At 45.3% G+C, this 17,961-nt stretch overlaps 1 protein-coding gene and 1 pseudogene across 1 annotated transcript; one reads left to right on the top strand and one right to left on the bottom strand.

Annotated features, from left to right (window-relative positions):
* Positions 1-3,679: 3,679 nt before the first annotated feature.
* On the bottom strand, positions 3,680-5,637 carry LOC145337309 (transcription factor Dp-1 pseudogene; annotated as a pseudogene).
* Positions 5,638-8,136: 2,499 nt separating this feature from the next.
* LOC145337326 (immunoglobulin lambda-1 light chain-like) lies at positions 8,137-17,560 on the top strand. The gene is made up of 5 exons (XM_080182127.1): positions 8,137-8,335; positions 8,428-8,733; positions 13,472-13,591; positions 13,731-13,789; positions 17,516-17,560. Exons 1-5 carry the CDS (start codon positions 8,137-8,139, stop codon positions 17,558-17,560), a joined length of 729 nt encoding a protein of 242 aa, XP_080038253.1.
* The last annotated feature ends 401 nt before the right edge of the window (positions 17,561-17,961 follow it).

The following is a 17,961-nucleotide window of genomic DNA, read 5'->3' as shown; positions in this document are numbered from 1 at the left end:
GCTGCCAAGCCCCGCTCTCTGCTGCAAAATCTCATGACTCTTTTCCTTGACTTTAAAGGTCAGAGCTATTTTTGCAGAGCATTTCAATCACTCTGGCAGGAGCACCCTCTGTGTTCACCTCCTAACCTGTTGTGGCACTAATTCGTTCTACCAGGGTCTTCACCTTAACATATATGTATCTAGCTCTGGTCTCCCAGCTCTGTTCCTCCTCATTCTTTTGAACGTTCCCTGGCGGAATAATTGCTACAGTCTTGTAGAGAAACTAGAACATTGAATTTGTTGTTTTAATAATCTCTTCGGTTCAAGTGTCGAATGAGAGTCTCCCAAAAATGAACGATTTCATCCACCGGCAGTTTCTAAGTGTTTTCCTTCTGTTAGGGTGGTGCATGTTGACGTTTTGCAGTAAGCATCGCGGAAAACCGTGTTCTAAACTGTATCCTAATTAGAGCTGTGTTTCACTAAAGCGGCTGATCCTAACGGGATGTCTAACTGGGACATCTGAAAGAAATGTTCCTCTAATATGCATGAGTTTAAAATACTAGTTTCTTGTTTCATAACAGAGTGAATAGCTCCTACTCAAAATACTTTTTACACAATGTGTTTTGATCTTTAGCATTTGAATTTTGGGCCTAGGTGTTTGATCCATAGTTGGAGCCCCTATTTTCCAGTAACAACATTAAATTCATTGGTCCTGCTTCTGCCAATCACCGTTGACTTTTACTTCATTGACTAAGTTCCTGGGCGGCAGGGCGGCTCAGTGGACAGCACTGCTGCCTCACAGCACCAGGGACCGGGTTATGAGTGACTGAATATCGACAGGTCTCTTGGGTAGAGCCCAAAAATCCATTCTCTTCTCGGGGCAGAGAATTCTTCTCCTCTCATTCTGAAATGGCAATTTCTTTACCCTGAGGTTATATCGCTGTGTGACATATTTTCCTACCATTGGAATCAAATCCTTCCGGATCTGGCATGTCACCATCCTTCAAAATATTGTGCTTCAACGAGTTGAAGTCTCATTTTTCTATAGAGTTCTACAGACAATTTATCATAATTTTCCCAGCCTCTCGTCACAGGACAACCCTATCGTTCAAGGGATCAATGATAGATTACTCGGAGTTGGGGTCGAAATGTAGTGTGTCCAAGTGCACAGATTAATCAGGGATGGTTAATCAGGAATGTCAACTGACCATCATACAGTCGACAGCAAGTGCCACCACTGAGCATGTGTAGAGATGGTCTTGGATGGTAGAGAACAAGTAACCAGGCAACTGCTATTTAAATAGGCCTGTTTGTCAGTATAAAGGAAGTTTTTTCACACAGTTCAGGGTGTGCTGGCTTTCTAGAAGCGCAATGATAAATAAACATTCTTACTTTCCCTTTCTTAAGACAGCCTATATTAAGGTAAAGGACGTAGATTAGCTTAAATGGAACAAATCGCGTTACTTTTATTTAGTTTTGAGTTTAGAGCCTTGTCTGTTTCTGTGTTCTGACACCATTTGTCATTTCTGTAAAAAAAAGAACGAATACATATTTGTAGAAAAGGGCAAAATGTCGAGAGTTGCATGACATTGGTTTACGAGGGTTTGGCAAAAGAAGCAACAGGAATTAATAAAAATGGCGATTGAGGTGTCTGGGACAGGATCTGTAAATTAGAACGCTGTAAGTTTAAGTGTCAATGTCCAACAATGTGCTGGTTAGGTGGATTGACCATGCTTAATTGCCCCTTAGAACAAAGAACAGTACAGCACAGGAACAGGCCCTTCGGCCCTCCAAGCCTGCGCCGCTCATGCGCCCAGCTAGACCATTCGTTTGTATCCCTCTATTCCCAGTCTGTTCATGTGGCTGTCTAGATAAATCTTAAACGATCCCAGCGTGTCCGCCTCAACCAACTTGCTTGGCAGCGGATTCCAGGCACCCACCACCCTCTGTGTAAAATACGTCCCCCTGACATCTGTGTTGTACCTTGCCCCCCTCACCTTGAACTTGTGACCCCTTGTGCTCGTCACCCCCGACCTGGGAAAAAGCTTCCCACTGTTCACCCTGTCTGTGCCCTTCATAATTTTATACACCTCTATTAGTGTCCAAAGATGTCCAGGTATTCTGGGTTGGTCATGCAAAATTGTCCCTTGGTGGCCAAATATGTGCCAGTTTTCTGACTGGCCATGCTAAATTGTTCCTCAGCGTCCAAAGGTGTACAGGTTACGTGGATTGGCCAAGCTAAATTGTCCCTAACTATCCAAAGATGCGCAGGATGCCGGATTGTCCATGCTAAATAGTGCCTTAGTGGATTAAGATTTGCAGGTTAGGTGGATTGGCCGGGCTAAATTGTCTCTTGGTGTCAGGGGAATTAGCAGGTTAATTATGTGGGGTCACAGCGATAGCGCCTTGGGTGTCTTTGCTGGCGGTGCTGGCTCAATGGGCTGAATGGCCTTCCTTCTGCATTCTAGGAGTTTTATGATTCTATAAGTTAACTTATCAAGTCTTTATCAATTGTCAGTTTTCACCCTCCTGTTTTGTGTGAACCTGACTGAATCTCCTACATTTCAAAAGGAAGTGCAGTTACAAAGACCGGCTACCAAGAGCCTGGGGCATCCTATGTTCTGGCCAGGGTCGACATTAAACTAGGCGACTGAAATCTCTCTGAAATAATGTGGGCCATGCCCTGTTGCAACCCATGTAAAGCATAGAGGCAGCACTAACTGCTCATATATCAGGGGTATCAAAGGGTGGCTTTGATTTCATACTTTTCTAACACAATTACATGAAAAGCACAGAACAGATTGGTACCATATTGAGCAAATTGGGGCTGTTTTCCCTTGAAAGACGGCGACTGAGGGGGGATCTAATAGAGGTATATAAGATTATGAAGGGTATAGATAAACAGTGGTAAGCTATTTCCTATGTTGGGGGCACACAGTACGAGGCTTAGGGTGAGGGGGGAGAGGTATTACACAGATATTAGAGGGAGGTTTTTCACACAGATGGTAGTGGGGGTATGGAATGCTCTGCCGAGCAAGGTGGTGGAGGCAGGAACGCTGGATTTGTTTAAGAGTAACTTTGACAGGCACATGAGTGGGTTGGAGATGGGAGGATATAGGAGATTGTTTTAATGATACTAATGCTTTTCTCTTTTAATTCACAGGTTTTAAGTCGGTCCGCCTTGTTGTCCAACGAGGGGCATACATGCGATGGGTCGTACTGGGGCTGCTCTTGGATGTTCGAGAGTAGCGCAGTGCTTCATGTCGTTAGTGTGCGCTTAAACTGGACCAGATGCTAGGCAACACGACAGCTCAGTGACTATCACTGATTGCTGTGCAGACACATGGATTTTGGGCCAGTGTCTGTGGGAGTTTGCACATTCTCCCCGTGCTTGCGTGGGTTTTCTCCGGGTGCTCCGGTTTCCTCCCACATCCCAAAGATGTGCTATTAGGCCGATTGGTGTAACAAATTGTCCCTAAATTAGTCTTCCCTCAATGTGGAATGCCATAAGCATAGATAAGGGTCATGGGTGGAGGGGGTACTGGTAGTGTTAAAATGGCGGCGCGGGCTCGTTGGGCCAAAGGGCCTGTTTCCCGGGCTGTTTTTGTTCTTTGTTCTTTGTTCATTCAGCTGTTGTTCATGTTCCAGAGGTACCCCCATTCCTTCTTTCTATCACCCCATCAACATATTTGTAGGTGGTTACAAAGATAAGATGGGTAAAAAGATCTGCATCTGTTCAGTGAATACACCACTATACTCATGTTTGAAAAGGTGAAATCAAGCTTTAAGAAGTACTTCATACATTACTGCTGCTCCAGAAACGTACTAAATAGAACTATGTGGCACACTGTGTATTTGACCCAGTACCAGAAATTCTACTAAACCAATCACAGGATTGCCTTTTACAAAGTTTCCTGGCAACAGCAAAAAGCTTTTACATGACATATAACACTTCAAACATCTTTTTCCGCACTAGCATATTTTTTAATAAACGCTTTCTCCTTAATTATCCAACTATTTATTCAAAACAACTTCTCCAAGTTGAGGAGATAGAACAAATCACTGACCCATCCATGACCACTTTCAATGCCTTTTGGTGATCCAAGAGGAGGTGAACTTGTAACAGGGGAGGTAACCAACTCCATTTCTTCCTCCCCTGAAATAGGACTTTTGAGTAAGATGCTACACCAGCTCAGCTGAGAATAGCAAAACTACAACATGTAAACATCAGTACCAGGCAGTGAAGCCAAAGATGTTACTGTGATAGCGCCCTAAGATATAATTGAACAGCCAGTAGCTTTTATAGCTGCACTTGGTGCAGTTAGAAAACTCATTGTAGGTCCTCAACAGAGAAGCAAAAACTCCTTTAAAATTTCAACTGTTGCTCCTAAATTCAGAAAAGTATTTCAACAATTCTGTATTAAATTTTTTATGCTTAAATTAGAAGAGAATAGAATTAAGTTAAACCCCTCACAAGTCAAAATAACAATTCTTAAAGTCTCTCTGTCAGAGACAATTCTTTTCAGAGATGCCACTTTAAGCAACAGAAAATAGGAAGAAATGCAGAACGATCATTAATTCATTCATACTCTTCTTCGTCGTCATCATCATCGTCATCTTCAATATAGGACGTAGGGGTTTCCATTCTGGGATCGGAATAGTGTGTACCATTGAAACTTCCTTGTGCTTGACTGGTCACTAAGGCCACTTCGGTATCAGTTGGTAAGGCTACTTCGTCACTTGCACCAAATGCTCTATTGGACTGGAAGCTTGATGAAGATGTGGATGCTGCTACTGAACTTGGGCCTGAGTTAACATTTTGCACTCCTTTTGCCATTTCTATTACATATGGTTCCAAAACGTGGGGTATGAGGCTTTTAGCCATCTTCAACTCATCAGCAGAACAGCCACCAGACTCCAATCCAAAAGCCATTCGCATTCTCTTAAGAATTTCAATATCATCATGGATTTCAAATGTATTATCAAAGTTAAAAAAATATTCGAACTTATCAGGAGAGATGCTGCAATCTATGATTGTTTTTTTGCTGGTGTTGACTAAAATGAAGGGCAGCTGGATGGCAGTATTGGGAGAAGGAACCCTGCCAGACTGTTGTTCTACAAGGCGATTTCGCTGAACCAGATTCTTAAAGGCAATTTGCTGCAGCAGCAACTCCTTAAGTTGTGACTGTTTCTGTTTAATTGTTTCCATTTTCTTCCGTTTCTCCATCTCCAGATTTTGGCACTCTTGAGCTGAGTTTGTGGGAAGTCCTATCCACTTGATTTCCTTCTTCTCTTTGGAGATTATATTCATTGCCATGAGCACATTCAAGGCATCATATACACGGCGTCTTATATTCTTTTGATCGTATCCTTCATCAGAGCCAGATTCTTGGTTGTTGGTGTTACTGAATTCCGCAACAAGCTCATCTGCCACTTCATTGTAGGTAGTTGTTCCTTTCTGTTGCACTTTCTCACAGACCTTCATCGAGAAATGACGTAATCCTTTGCCTTTTTTTCACCCTTTTTATTTCTTTTACCTGTACTCCATGGAGAAGAGTCTGATGCCTCACCCTGAGTTAACATGTGTATATTAGGACCATGGGGACTTCCCAATAAAACAGGTGTTGTTGGTGCCCGTTGTGGTGTACTAATTATTTTTTGCTGGACTAATATTCTGATCTGTAAAAACTTTTATTTCGCCATTACTTTCTATTATTCCAATTTCTATTACATCCTTCTCCTCCTTTCTCTCCTTTGTGTCTCTCCAGCTGCCCAGTTCAAATACATCTTTATCATTTGTCTCAAGCGGACTTGAGGAGGAAAATGGGGCAACTAACGCCATTATCACAACGATTTTAATAGTGCGATTTTTTTAATCAGCACATTTTAATTCAATTTGGTTTGATTTATAGTCACATGTATGACTGTACAACGAAAAATGGGCCCACCTTGCATTAAGTTGAACTTTCTCTTCAGCCTGGCTATGATTGTGACACTACATTCTCCTTTCCTTCTCGATGAACGGTATGCTTTGTCTGTATAGCGCGCAAGAAATAATACTTTTCACTGTATCACAATACATGTGACAATAATACATTAAATCAATGTACTCGATGAACAGTATGTGTTGTCTGTGCAGCATGCAAGAAGCAATACTTTTCACTGTATCCCAATACATGTGACAATAATAAATCAAATCTATGTACTCTATGAACAGTATGCTTTGTCTGTATAGCGCACAAGAAACAATACTTTTCACTGTTTCCCAATATATGTGACAATAATAAATCAAATCTATGTACTCTATGAACGGTGTGCTTTCTCTGTGTAGCGCGCAAGAAACAATATTTTTCACTGTGTCCCAATACATGTGACAATAATAAATCAAATCAAATCAAATCAAAAGCATTCCCTACGCAACGGAGTTCCATATTCTCCCCATTCTTCCAAGAATTGTCCTGAATTCCTGCTTGGTGACAAACTCATCCTGCAAGATTGTGACATCCTACTTCTGCCTTGTTGAACCATTTCATAATTGCAAATATTTCAGTGGATCAGCCCTCAATTTTCAATTGTTTTTTTCAGAGACAAAGAGCTCCAACCTCTTCAAGACTCACTGACAGTTGCTCACTCTCATTCCTGGTATCATTCATTGTGAAATGTGAACTGCACCTTTTCCACTACCTGGGAATCCTTACCAGATTGGGAAGAACCGTGCTCTGCACTCCATGTCTGGTGTAGCTGATGTCAGTGAGATCTTTCAGGCATTTTGGAGAACGTGCCGAATGCTCGCCAGTACCTGGACCTGTAGTAAACAGGAAAACCGCAGAGAGCTCTCTACCTCGGTTCTATTTTCAAACCCCTGTCCTGTTTTTATTCATGTGTACAGTGCGTATATTCCACACCTCCCCCACACAGAGAGAACAGGAGCGATTTCTCAGCGAAATTTGGATTGGGGGCTCAGAGTCTCACGGTCTCGCTCAAGGACAATGAGTTTCCTGGGTATCTGTGCATTGTTCCATCTCTTCCAGGGTGAGATATCCTCATTGTATTCAGATAGAGTGGAGAAGGATTTGGATAGAGCGAAGAAACTGTTTCCATTGGTAGGAGTTTCTGGAACCAAGGGAACATGGATTTAGTAAAAGGCAGGGAGATTAGGGGATTTTTTTTAACCTATCTGAGCTGTTGTGATCTGGAAGGCTCTGCCTGAAAGGGCGGAGGAACGCGATCCAACAGCAACTTTCAAACAGGGGGAATTGAATTTTCAAAATGGAGGGATTAGATACAAATTTGAAGCGGGAAATTCAATAATATGAGCGAAATCTTTCACAGGTTCAACTCAAATTGGAAGGGCCGAACGGTCCCCCACCCCGGGCATCAGCAGTGCTATAAGGTGTGATTTAGCGAGCAAGTTTAACTTAACAATGAATAAAATGTTGCTGAGAAAATGCAACTTCGATTCATAACAATGATTAGAATGGAATGAATCTGATCCGCCATTTCTCCTGGGATATGACGTGTGAATGGGCTCCCTTAACAATACTGGTCACTTTGGGAAGAAAGCTTTTCAAGTAGAACTTCAGAGTCAGTTATAAATTTCTGAACAGACTTTAGCGCCCAACGTCAATGGACGAGAAGAAGAAACGAAGCGAAAATAGAAAGTGCTGGAACATCTCAGCGGCACAGTGGGTGAGCACTGTCACATCACAGCGCCAGGTTTGGATTCCCGGCTTGGGCTTGCAGAGTTGCACGTTCTCCCCGTGTCTGAGTGGGTTTCCTCCGGGTGCTCCTCTTTCCTCCCAAAGTCCAAAGATGCGCGGGTTAGTTTGAATGGCCACGCTAAATTCCCCCTTCGTATCAGGGGATTAGCAGTGTAAATATGTGGGTTTGAGGGAATGGGAGGGATTGGGATCGGCGCAGATACGATGGGCCAAATGGCCTCTTTCTGCACTGTAGGGATTCGGGGAATGCTCCATAACCTGAGGTGACTGTTGTTCTCTCTCTTTCTCTTTCCCAGTCACAGTGTCTCAGGTCACCGTGTCCCAGTCTCCGCCGGTTCAGACGCTCCCTGCGGGGAGTCCTGTTAATCTCAGCTGCCACATCCAGGGTCAAGCTACTGGCTCTGTCTTCTGGTACAGACAGAGGGAGAGAAACGGCATGGATTTCATTTACAGAGCGTACGAGAACAGCCGAGCTGAGGGGAGATTTTCCAGCCAGATTTCTGAAAATGGGCGTCTTTATTCACTAATCATTGCGGATTCCCGAGTAAATGATTCTGGGATGTATTACTGTGCAAAGCGCCACTACCAGAACATGGCCCAAATATTCGGCAATGGCTCCAAGTTAGTGATTACAGGTAAATTCCATTATTATTCTATTGCAGTGGGTATCTCAAAGCAATTAAAGTGTCCTCTTCCGCCAATTAATGAGTGTTCTGTTCCATTTTAGCGGGTTCTCCCTCCATATTCCTCCTCACCCCGCCGCTGGATGAGATTCCCGCCATGGAAAGGGTCCCGTTGTTGTGTTTGGTCAGAGGCGTGTCTCCCGATCCCTTTCCCATCCGCTGGAATGTTTCGGGGCAGGATACCGAGGGACAGACCGATTCGGGGACACTGGAGCCGGACGGGACCTACACCGTCAGGAGTTACATCAGCCTCTCGGCGGAAACTTGGAGAAGCGGCGCTCGCTGCACTTGCGCCCTTCAGGTCAACTCCAGTGAAAGTATTTTCAGCGACAGTGTCTCATCTCAGAGAGGTAGCTATTCACAATGACCATTTATCAATTAATTGAACATTAACATCACTTTACTAAGAAAGTCCAACTTTGTAAATTAGCAGTGTCTCCACGGAGGCCCAATTCATCTCTGCCCTATCACAGCCCTCCAATCGTTCAGAGATTTGTTCTCTGACTTTTAAAATCTTTTTCACTACTTTAGAAAACCGTGAACATAAGAACATATCAACATAAGAAATAGGAGCAGGAGTAGGCCCTTCGAGCCTGCCCCGCCATTCAATAAGATCATGGCTGATCAGAAGTGGATCAGTTCCACTTTCCCGCTTTTTCCCCATAACCCTTCATTCCCTTGTCTATCAGAAACCTATCTACCCGTGATTTAAATATATTTAGCGAGGTAGCCTCCACCACTTCAATGGGCAGAGAATTCCAGAGATTCACCACCCTTTGAGTGAAGAAGCTCCTCCTCAACTCCGATCTAAACTGCATCCCCACCCCCCACCCCCCGCCTTATTTTGAGGCTGTGACCTCTAGTTCTGCTATCCTTTCTAAGCGGGAAGAATCTCTCTACCTCTACCCTATCCATCCCCTTCAGCAAGTCTCTATAAGAGCCTTCTAAACTCCAACGAGTACAGACCCAGTCTATTCAATCTCTCCTCATAAATTAACCCCCTCATCTCCGGTATCAGCCTCGTGAACCTTCTCTGCACTCCCTCCAAGGCCAATATATCCTTTCGCAAATACGGGGACCAAAACTGCACACAGTACTCCAGCTGCGGCCTCACCAGTGCCCTGTACAGTTGCAGCAAGACCTCCCTGCTTTTATATTCCAGCCCCTTCGCTATAAAGGCCAGCATCCCATTCGCCTTCCTGACCACCTGCTGCACCTGCAGACTGGGTTTTTGCGATTCATGCACAAGGACCCCGAGGTCCCTCTGTACCGTCGCCTGCTGCAGCTTTTCGCCCTTTAAATAATAATCACTGAAGCGCATTTGTGAAAATGGATACATTAATGGGTCAGGGGAAAGGGCGGGAGAGTGAAATTGATGCACCCGGTTAGCCCATGGTGTTACTGAATGTCAGATTAGACTGGATAGGCCGAATGGCCTCTTCCCCTCTCCCACTTCCTGTGTCTGGCTAAGACAGCGTTACATCCCTGACGGTCAGGGGCCAGTCAGTCAGTGAGTAAAACTGACAATGTGTGATTCTATCCCCAGCGTGGCTCTTTCTCAGCGTTGCCGGTGAACCATTTATTTATCCCTCCGTCTGTCTTCACTTCTAACCCTTTGAGTTGCACCGGGTTTCCTCCGGGAATTCTGGTTCCCTCCCACACTCCAAAGAAGTACAGGTTATGTGGCTCCATCTCGCTAAATTGTCCCTTAGCGTTGAAAGATGTGTTGGTCAGGTGGATTGACCAGGGTAAATCACCCCTTAGTGTCCGAGGAATGAAGGTTATCTGGATTGGCCGTGCTAAATTGTCCCTTAGTGTCCAAAGATGTGTAGGTTAGGGTGGATTGGCCGTGCTAAATTGTCCCTTAGTGTCCAAAGATGTGTAGGTTAGGGTGGATTGGCCGTGCTAAATTGTCCCTTAGTGTCCAAAGATGTGTAGGTTAGGGTGGATTGGCCATGCTAAATTGTCCCTTAGTGTCCAAAGATGTGTAGGTTAGGGTGGATTGGCCGTGCTAAATTGTCCCTTAGTGTCCAAAGATGTGTAGGTTAGGGTGGATTGGCCATGCTAAATTGTCCCTCAGTATCCAAAGATGTGTAGGTTAGGGTGGATTGGCCATGCTAAATTGTTAAGGTAAATATTTGGGCTTGCGTTGTTTGTCCCTGGTTGGGACAGTTGTCGGACTGGTTCGATGGACTAACGGCCTTGTCATGTACTGTAGGGATTGTTTGATCTGTCCAGCTGTTTATGTTCCCCTGTTTACCTCCCCTCCCCACTTTCTCTGTATCAATCCTTCATTTTACCATGGTGTAGTTTTCTTGGTCGGTCTGTCCTCATCCAATGTTTGCATCTCTTTCACTCTCCCTCTACCTTCAGCTATTCATCTCTCTCTCTCTCTCCGTCTCTCTCTCTCCCTCTTTTTTTTACCAAGTATTCTCCAGCGTTCTATCGTCACTATTTTTATGCTAGTTACATGGTGCTCCATCTAAATGTCTACCCATCTCTTTCTGCATTATTAAAATAGAACATAGAACATAGAACATTACAGCGCAGAACAGGCCCTTCGGCCCACGATGTTGCGCCGACCAGTTACAAAAACAATGACCCACTAGCCTATACCAATCCCTTTTCGTCCATAAACCTATCCAGAGATCTCTTAAACGCCCCCAAACTAGACGCATCTACAACTGCAGCAGGCAGGGCATTCCAATCCCTCACCACCCGCTGGGTAAAGAACCTACCCCTGACATCCGTCCTGTAGCTACCCCCCCTTAATTTAAAGTCATGCCCCCTCGTGCTAGCTTTCTCCATCCGAGGAAAAAGGCTATCACTATCCACCCTATCTAAACCTCTAATCATCTTATATGTTTCAATAAGATCCCCTCTTAGCCGCCTTCTTCCCAACGAAAACAACCCTAGATCCCTCAGTCTCTCCTCATAGGACCTCCCCACCATACCAGGCAACATCCTGGTAAACCTCCTCTGCACCCTCTCCAACGCCTCCACATCCTTCTTGTAATGCGGGGACCAGAACTGCACACAGTACTCCAAGTGCGGCCGCACTAGAGTAGTGTACAGTTGCAACATTACACTGCGACTCCTAAATTCAATCCCCCTACCAATAAACGCCAAGACACCGTACGCCTTCTTGACAACCTTATCTACTTGATTCCCAACTTTCAGGGATCTATGTACACACACACCTAGATCCCTCTGTTCATCCACACTATTCAAAGTCCTCCCGTTAGCCCTATACTCGACACATCTGTTGCTCCTACCAAAGTGAATTACCTCACACTTCTCCGCATTAAATTCCATCCGCCACCTCTCGGCCCAGCTCTGCAACCTATCTAAGTCTCCCTGCAGACTATGACACCCTTCCTCACAATCTACCACACCTCCAACTTTGGTGTCATCAGCAAATTTACTAATCCACCCAACTATACCCTCATCCAGATCATTAATAAAAATTACAAACAACAGTGGCCCCAAAACAGATCTCTGAGGCACACCACTCGTAACTGCACTCCATGATGAATATTTACCATCCACCACCACCCTCTGTCTCCTATCTGATAGCCAATTCCTGATCCAACTTCCTAGATTACCCACAATCCCATACATCTGCATTTTCTGCAGAAGCCTACCATGGTGAACCTTATCGAACGCCTTACTAAAATCCATGTATACCACGTCAACTGCCTTACCCATTATTTTATTTTATTATTTATTATTTATTACTTATTTTCTTTGTTCTCTCCTTTCATTTCTATCTCTAAAGCTCTCTCTATGTTTCCCAATTGAAATTGAGCGAAATACTTCTGTACGAGTTATCTGCTCTGCTTATCTCTCTATCCCTTGTCCTGTTTGAACGGTGTTCCATCAGATCGCTCCACTAACTTTGAATCATTTAATCCGTCAATATATCTGGGGCGGTTTTTTCACACAGAGGGTGGTGAGAGTTTGGAACAAGCTATCAGGGGTGTAGCAGAGGTGGATACAAATCTATCTTTTAAACTTGGAAAGTTTCCTGGGCAGGATGGCTATAGAGAGAAATGGACCAACGCGGACAAATGGGAATAGCTTAGTGGCTAAAGAGGAGGGCAGGTTGGATAGGTTGGGCCGAAGGGCTTGTTTCCATGCTGTCAGCCTCTATGACTCTGAGTTACTGCTTCATTTCTCTGCTGTTTAAACTGAGATTTGGAACATCTTGGTTCTTTCTCCTCCCTGAAGCGTTCACACACTCTCCCCCTTTCTCTATATAGAACATAGAACATAGAACATTACAGCGCAGAACAGGCCCTTCGGCCCACGATGTTGCGCCGACCAGTTAAAAAACAATGACCCACTAACCTAAACCAATCCCTTTTCATCCATAAACCTATCCACGGATCTCTTCAACGCCCCCAAATAAATATATATATAATATATATGGGGCCTGTTCAAAAAGTGCTCAGTCCCTCTGTCACTATCTGTCTCTCTCTGCTTCTCCCTATTGGAAAAGTGCTTTTCTTAAAAATCTCTCGATTGGGCAACGTGGTGGCAACAATTGTAGCACAGTGGGTTAGCACTGCTGCTTCACAGCTCCAGGGACCTGGGTTCGATTCCTGGCTCGGGTCACTGTCTGTGTGAAGTTTGCACATTCTCCTCGTTTCTGCGTGGGTTTCCTCCCACAGTCCAAAGATGTGCGGGTTAGGTTGATTGGCCATGCTAAAATTGCCACTTAGTGTCCTGAGATGTATAAGCTAGCGGGTAAATATGTAGGGATGGGGGAGGGGGTAGGGCCGTGGTGGTATTGTGGTCGGTGCAGACTCGATGGGGCGAATGGCCTCCTTCTGCACTGTAGGGTTTCTAATGGTGATTCTATGATGTCTCACTGCGCCGAGTGCTCAGTCTCTCTGTCACTATCTCCCTCTGCCTCGCCTTGTGTTCTATTGTAAAAGTGCTACTCTATTGCATGATGGGAAAGTGTGCAAAAATTTTAACCATTTTCCGGTCAAGTTGGGCAGTTAGATTGAACAAAATCCTTCGCTTGTTTAATTATTTTCACACTTGATTTCCGTTGAGTGAAAGTCTAATTCTTTTTTGCAGATTCTCCGTTCTCGCCCAACTGTCATTTAGTGTTTTCCGGGGGTTTGTCGGCCGCTGCGCTTCTCCTTCTGGGATTGGTGCTTGTGGCCGGAAGAAGGATCTGCAGGAACCGGCAGAGAGGTAGAGATTGTTGGGAGGGCGCTGTTACTCCGCGGCGCTCTCAATCTACCCATTTATCACTGAGTTATTGACACTTCTGCGCGGGTTCGGAGTGAGATGAATCCATTTTAAATTTCAGTTAAATCCCTCTTTCTAACAGGAACCGGGAACAGTGATGAGGAACTGACAGAATCCAGAGAACACAAACAGAATAAAGAGGTGAATAGATGGAGTTATTATTATTATAAACCACACAGATACTTTTCATTAATTATTAATCCGCGGTTTAGAATTCATAACCAACACAGAAAGTTCTGGAAAACCTCAACAAGCCTGGCGGCTTCCACCGACAGTGAAAATTTCGAGGCCAATTAGCTTTTTTGTTTAAATCATTCCTGGGATATTTGATTTGATTTATTATTGTCAAATGTACTGGGATGCAGTGAAAAGTACTGATCCTTGCGCACTCTACAAGAAGGCATAATGTTCACAGAGAAGGAAAGGAGAGGGAGCAGAATGTAGTCTTACATAAGAACATAAGAAATAGGAGCTGGAGTCGGCCATCTAGCCCTTCGAGCCTGCCCCGCCATTCAATAAGATCATGGCTGATCTGTCGTGGCTCAGTTCCACATTCCCGCCCTCTCCCCATAACCCTTAATCCCCTCTCTTATCAAAAACCCATCAACCCGCGTCTTAAAAATATTTAGCGAGGCAGCCTCCACCACTTCAACAGGCAGAGAATTCCAGAGATTCACCACCCTTTGAGTGAAGAAGTCCCTCCTCAACTCCGTTCTAAACCGCCCCCCCCCCCTTTATCCTGAGGCTGTGCCCTCTAGTCCTACTGTCCTTTCTGAGCGGGAAGAGCCTCTCCACCTCTATCCTATCCATCCCATTCAACATCTTATACGTCTCAATGAGATCTCCCCTCATTCTTCTAAACTCTAACGAGTACAAGCCTAGTTTATTCAGCCTCTCCTCATAGTTCAATCCCCTCAACTCCAGAATCAGCCTAGTGAACCTCTTCTGCACTCCCTCCAAGGCCAAAAAATCCTTGTGTAAGTGCGGCGACCAAAACTGCACACAGTACTCCAGCTGCGGCCTCACCAGTGCCCTGTACAGTTGCAGCAAGACCTCCCTACTTTTATATTCAATCCCCCTCGCTATGAAGGCCAGCATCCCATTCGCCTTCCTGACCACCTGCTGCACCTGCAGGCTGGGTTTTTGCGACTCATGCACAAGGACCTCGAGGTCCCTCTGCACCGTCGCCTGCTGCAGTTTTTCGCCATGTAAGTAATAGTCCTTCCTACCATTATTCCTACCAAAGTGGACCACCTCACACTTGCCAACATTAAATTCCATTTGCCATTTCCTGGCCCATTCGCCCAGCCTATCTAGATCCTTCTGCAGACTCTCCACACCCTCCGCACAATTTGTCGTTCCACCAATCTTGGTGTCATCCGCAAATTTCGACACCCTACACTCGGTTCCCTCCTCCAGATCATCTATATAAATGGTAAAAAGCTGAGGCCCCAGCACCGACCCCTGGGGCACCCCACTAGTCACCAACCGCCAATCCGAATAGCACCCATTGACCCCCACTCTCTGCCTCCTATTTGACAGCCAATCCTCTATCCACGCTAACACCCTACCCCCAACTCCATGCCCCCTGACCTTCTGCAATAACCTCTTATGAGGCACCTTGTCAAACGCCTTCTGAAAATCAAGAAAGACCACATCCACCGGCTCTCCTCTATCCACCACAGTCACAGCGAGGGTGCAGAAAAAGATCAACTTAATGCGAGGTAGGTCCATTCAAAGGTCTGGCAGCAGCAGGGAAGAAGCTGTTCTTAGAACAAAGAACAAAGAACAAGGAACAACCCAGCACGGGAAACAGGCCCTTCGGCCCAACGAGCCCGCGCCGCCATCTTAACAAAGCATTTTCCTACACCTACCTTGACCCGTGTGTGTGTGAATGGGACCCCCATTGGAAACCAGATTCAGGGGAGAATAATTTAGGGACAATTTGTTACACCAATCAGCCTAAGATCACATCTTTGGGGTGTGGGAGGAAACCCACACAACCACAGGGAGAATGCGCAAACTCCCACAGACACCGGCCCTAATCCATGTATCTGCACAGCAAACAGTGATAGTCACTGAGCTCTTGCGGTGCCCGTCTGCTGGTCCAGTTTTAAGCATACACAACGACACAAAGTACTAGGCCACTCTCGAAACATCCAAGAGCAGCCCACGCACGACCCACCGTGTGCATGCCCCTCGTTAGACAACAAGGTTGAGTCGGTGGGTACGTGACCTCAGACTTTTGTATCTTTTTCCCGATGGAAGAAGATGGAAGAGGGAATGTCTGGAGTGTGTGGGGGGGTCCTTGATTACGCCGGCTGCTTTTCCCCGAGGCAGCGGGAAGTGTAGACAGAGTCAATGGATGGGAGGCTGGTTTGAGTGATGGGACTGGACCAGTTGTTGTGGTCTTGGACAGAGCAGGAGACATACCAAGTGCATTCACTTTGGAAGGATGTTCTTGCTCTCGAGGGAGTGCAGCGAAGGTTTACCAGGCTCATTCCAGGGACGGCGGGACTGATGTATGAGGAGAGATTGACCAGGTTAAGATTGTTTTCACTGGAGTTCAGACGAATCAGGAGGGATTTCACGGAGACTTATAAAATTCTAACAGGACTAGTTAGGGTAGATGCAGGAAGGATATTCCCGATGGTGGGGGGAGTCCAGAGCCAGGGGGTCACAGTCTGAGAATTGGGGGTAGACCATTTAGGACGGAGGTGAGGAGACATTTCTCCACCCGGTGAGTCTGTGGGATTTATTCCCACAGGAAGTAGTCGATGCCAAAACACTGAATGTATTCAACAGGAGGCTGGACATAGCACTTGGGGTGAAGGTTTTGGGGAGAAAGCAGGATTAGGCGATTGGGCTGGACGATCGGCCATGATTGTAATGAATGGTGGAGCAGAGTCGAAGGGCCAAATGGCCTCGCCCTGCTGGTATCTTCTATGTTTCTATATAGAAACAGCCAGCATTATCAAGGACACCACGCACCCTGGACTTGTTCTTTTTCCCACCTTCTTCCTTTGGGAAAATTATTCCCTGTTGTCACCAGACATTAGAATTGACCTGCCTCAGATTAAGTTGATCTTTCTCTACAACCTAACTATCACTGTAACACTATAATCTGCACCCTCTCCTTTCATTCTCCATGCATGGTACACGGTATACTTGGGCGGCACGGTAGCACAGTGGGTTGGCACTGCTGCTTCACAACTCCAGCGTCTTGGGTTCGATTCCAGGCTCGGGTCACTGTCTGTGTGGAGTTTACACATTATCCCCGTGTCTGCGTGGGTTTCTTCCGGGTGTTCCAGTTTCCTCCCACACTCCAAAGATGTGCGGGTTAGGTTGATTGGTCATGCTAAGAAATTACCCCTTAGTGTCCAGAGATGTGTAGGCTAGAGGGATTAGTGGGTATAAAGTGTAGGGATGTGGACCTGGGTGGGATTGTGTTCTGTGCAGACTCGATGGGCCAAAGGGCCTCTTTCTGCTCTGTAAGGATTCTATGATCATTGTCTGTATTCTGGGCAAGAAACGATATTTTTTATGCATAGCAATACATGTGACAATAATAAATCAAATCAAATCAAAACACTTCTTGACAGAACGCAGGGCGGAATTCTGGTCACTAAAAATCTATATAGAGCATTGGGCAATTGGAACTCTTAAAGGTGCGACAGTTAGATTTCTATTAGGGAATAGATTAAGGATTATTCAATATTGGTGGGTGACTGTGAGTTGAGCTAACTTTCAGCCATGGACCGATTGAATAGAGTGGGGGGGGGGGGTGGAGTGGGGGGTACTCAATGATCTCACCTATCACTATAATAAGGGTGCGTATTACGCTAACAGATCATTTTTCATCCACAGACACTTTACGCTCGCCTGGCCTTTAACGAGGATCCAAAACTTTAACTCGAGAGTAAAGACAAAAAGAGAGAGAATTCACCGCGTGTTTCCTGGATTTCCAGTGTTGTGGAAACATTTTTCTTTTTGCACGCGGAATTCCGAAAGTGCAAATTCGGGTGGATTGGCGACTCAATATTGTGATGGCGACCAAAGTGGAAAATGAACTTCCTCTTAATGTCCACCATCCTATGACGGAATATCGCCTGCAGGGCAATTTCACCTCTCCATGCTTCTAATTTCTCATCGCGGTTTCAGAATTCTATTCTGCATTTTCTACTGTAATTGTGCATCAAAATGTATCTGTGTCCGAGTTACCTAAATATAGAAGAAGGTTTTGAATACCAAATGTAAGCTGTGTGATTCCGGTTTCTATAAAGGTTTAGAACTAATATGTTTCCGGTGGCTCT

Source organism: Carcharhinus amblyrhynchos, unplaced genomic scaffold (genome assembly GCF_965287045.1).
Source record: "Carcharhinus amblyrhynchos unplaced genomic scaffold, sCarAmb.v2.hapA scaffold_46, whole genome shotgun sequence".
Taxonomy (NCBI): domain Eukaryota; kingdom Metazoa; phylum Chordata; class Chondrichthyes; order Carcharhiniformes; family Carcharhinidae; genus Carcharhinus; species Carcharhinus amblyrhynchos.
This window is presented reverse-complemented; position numbering and strand designations above follow the sequence as displayed.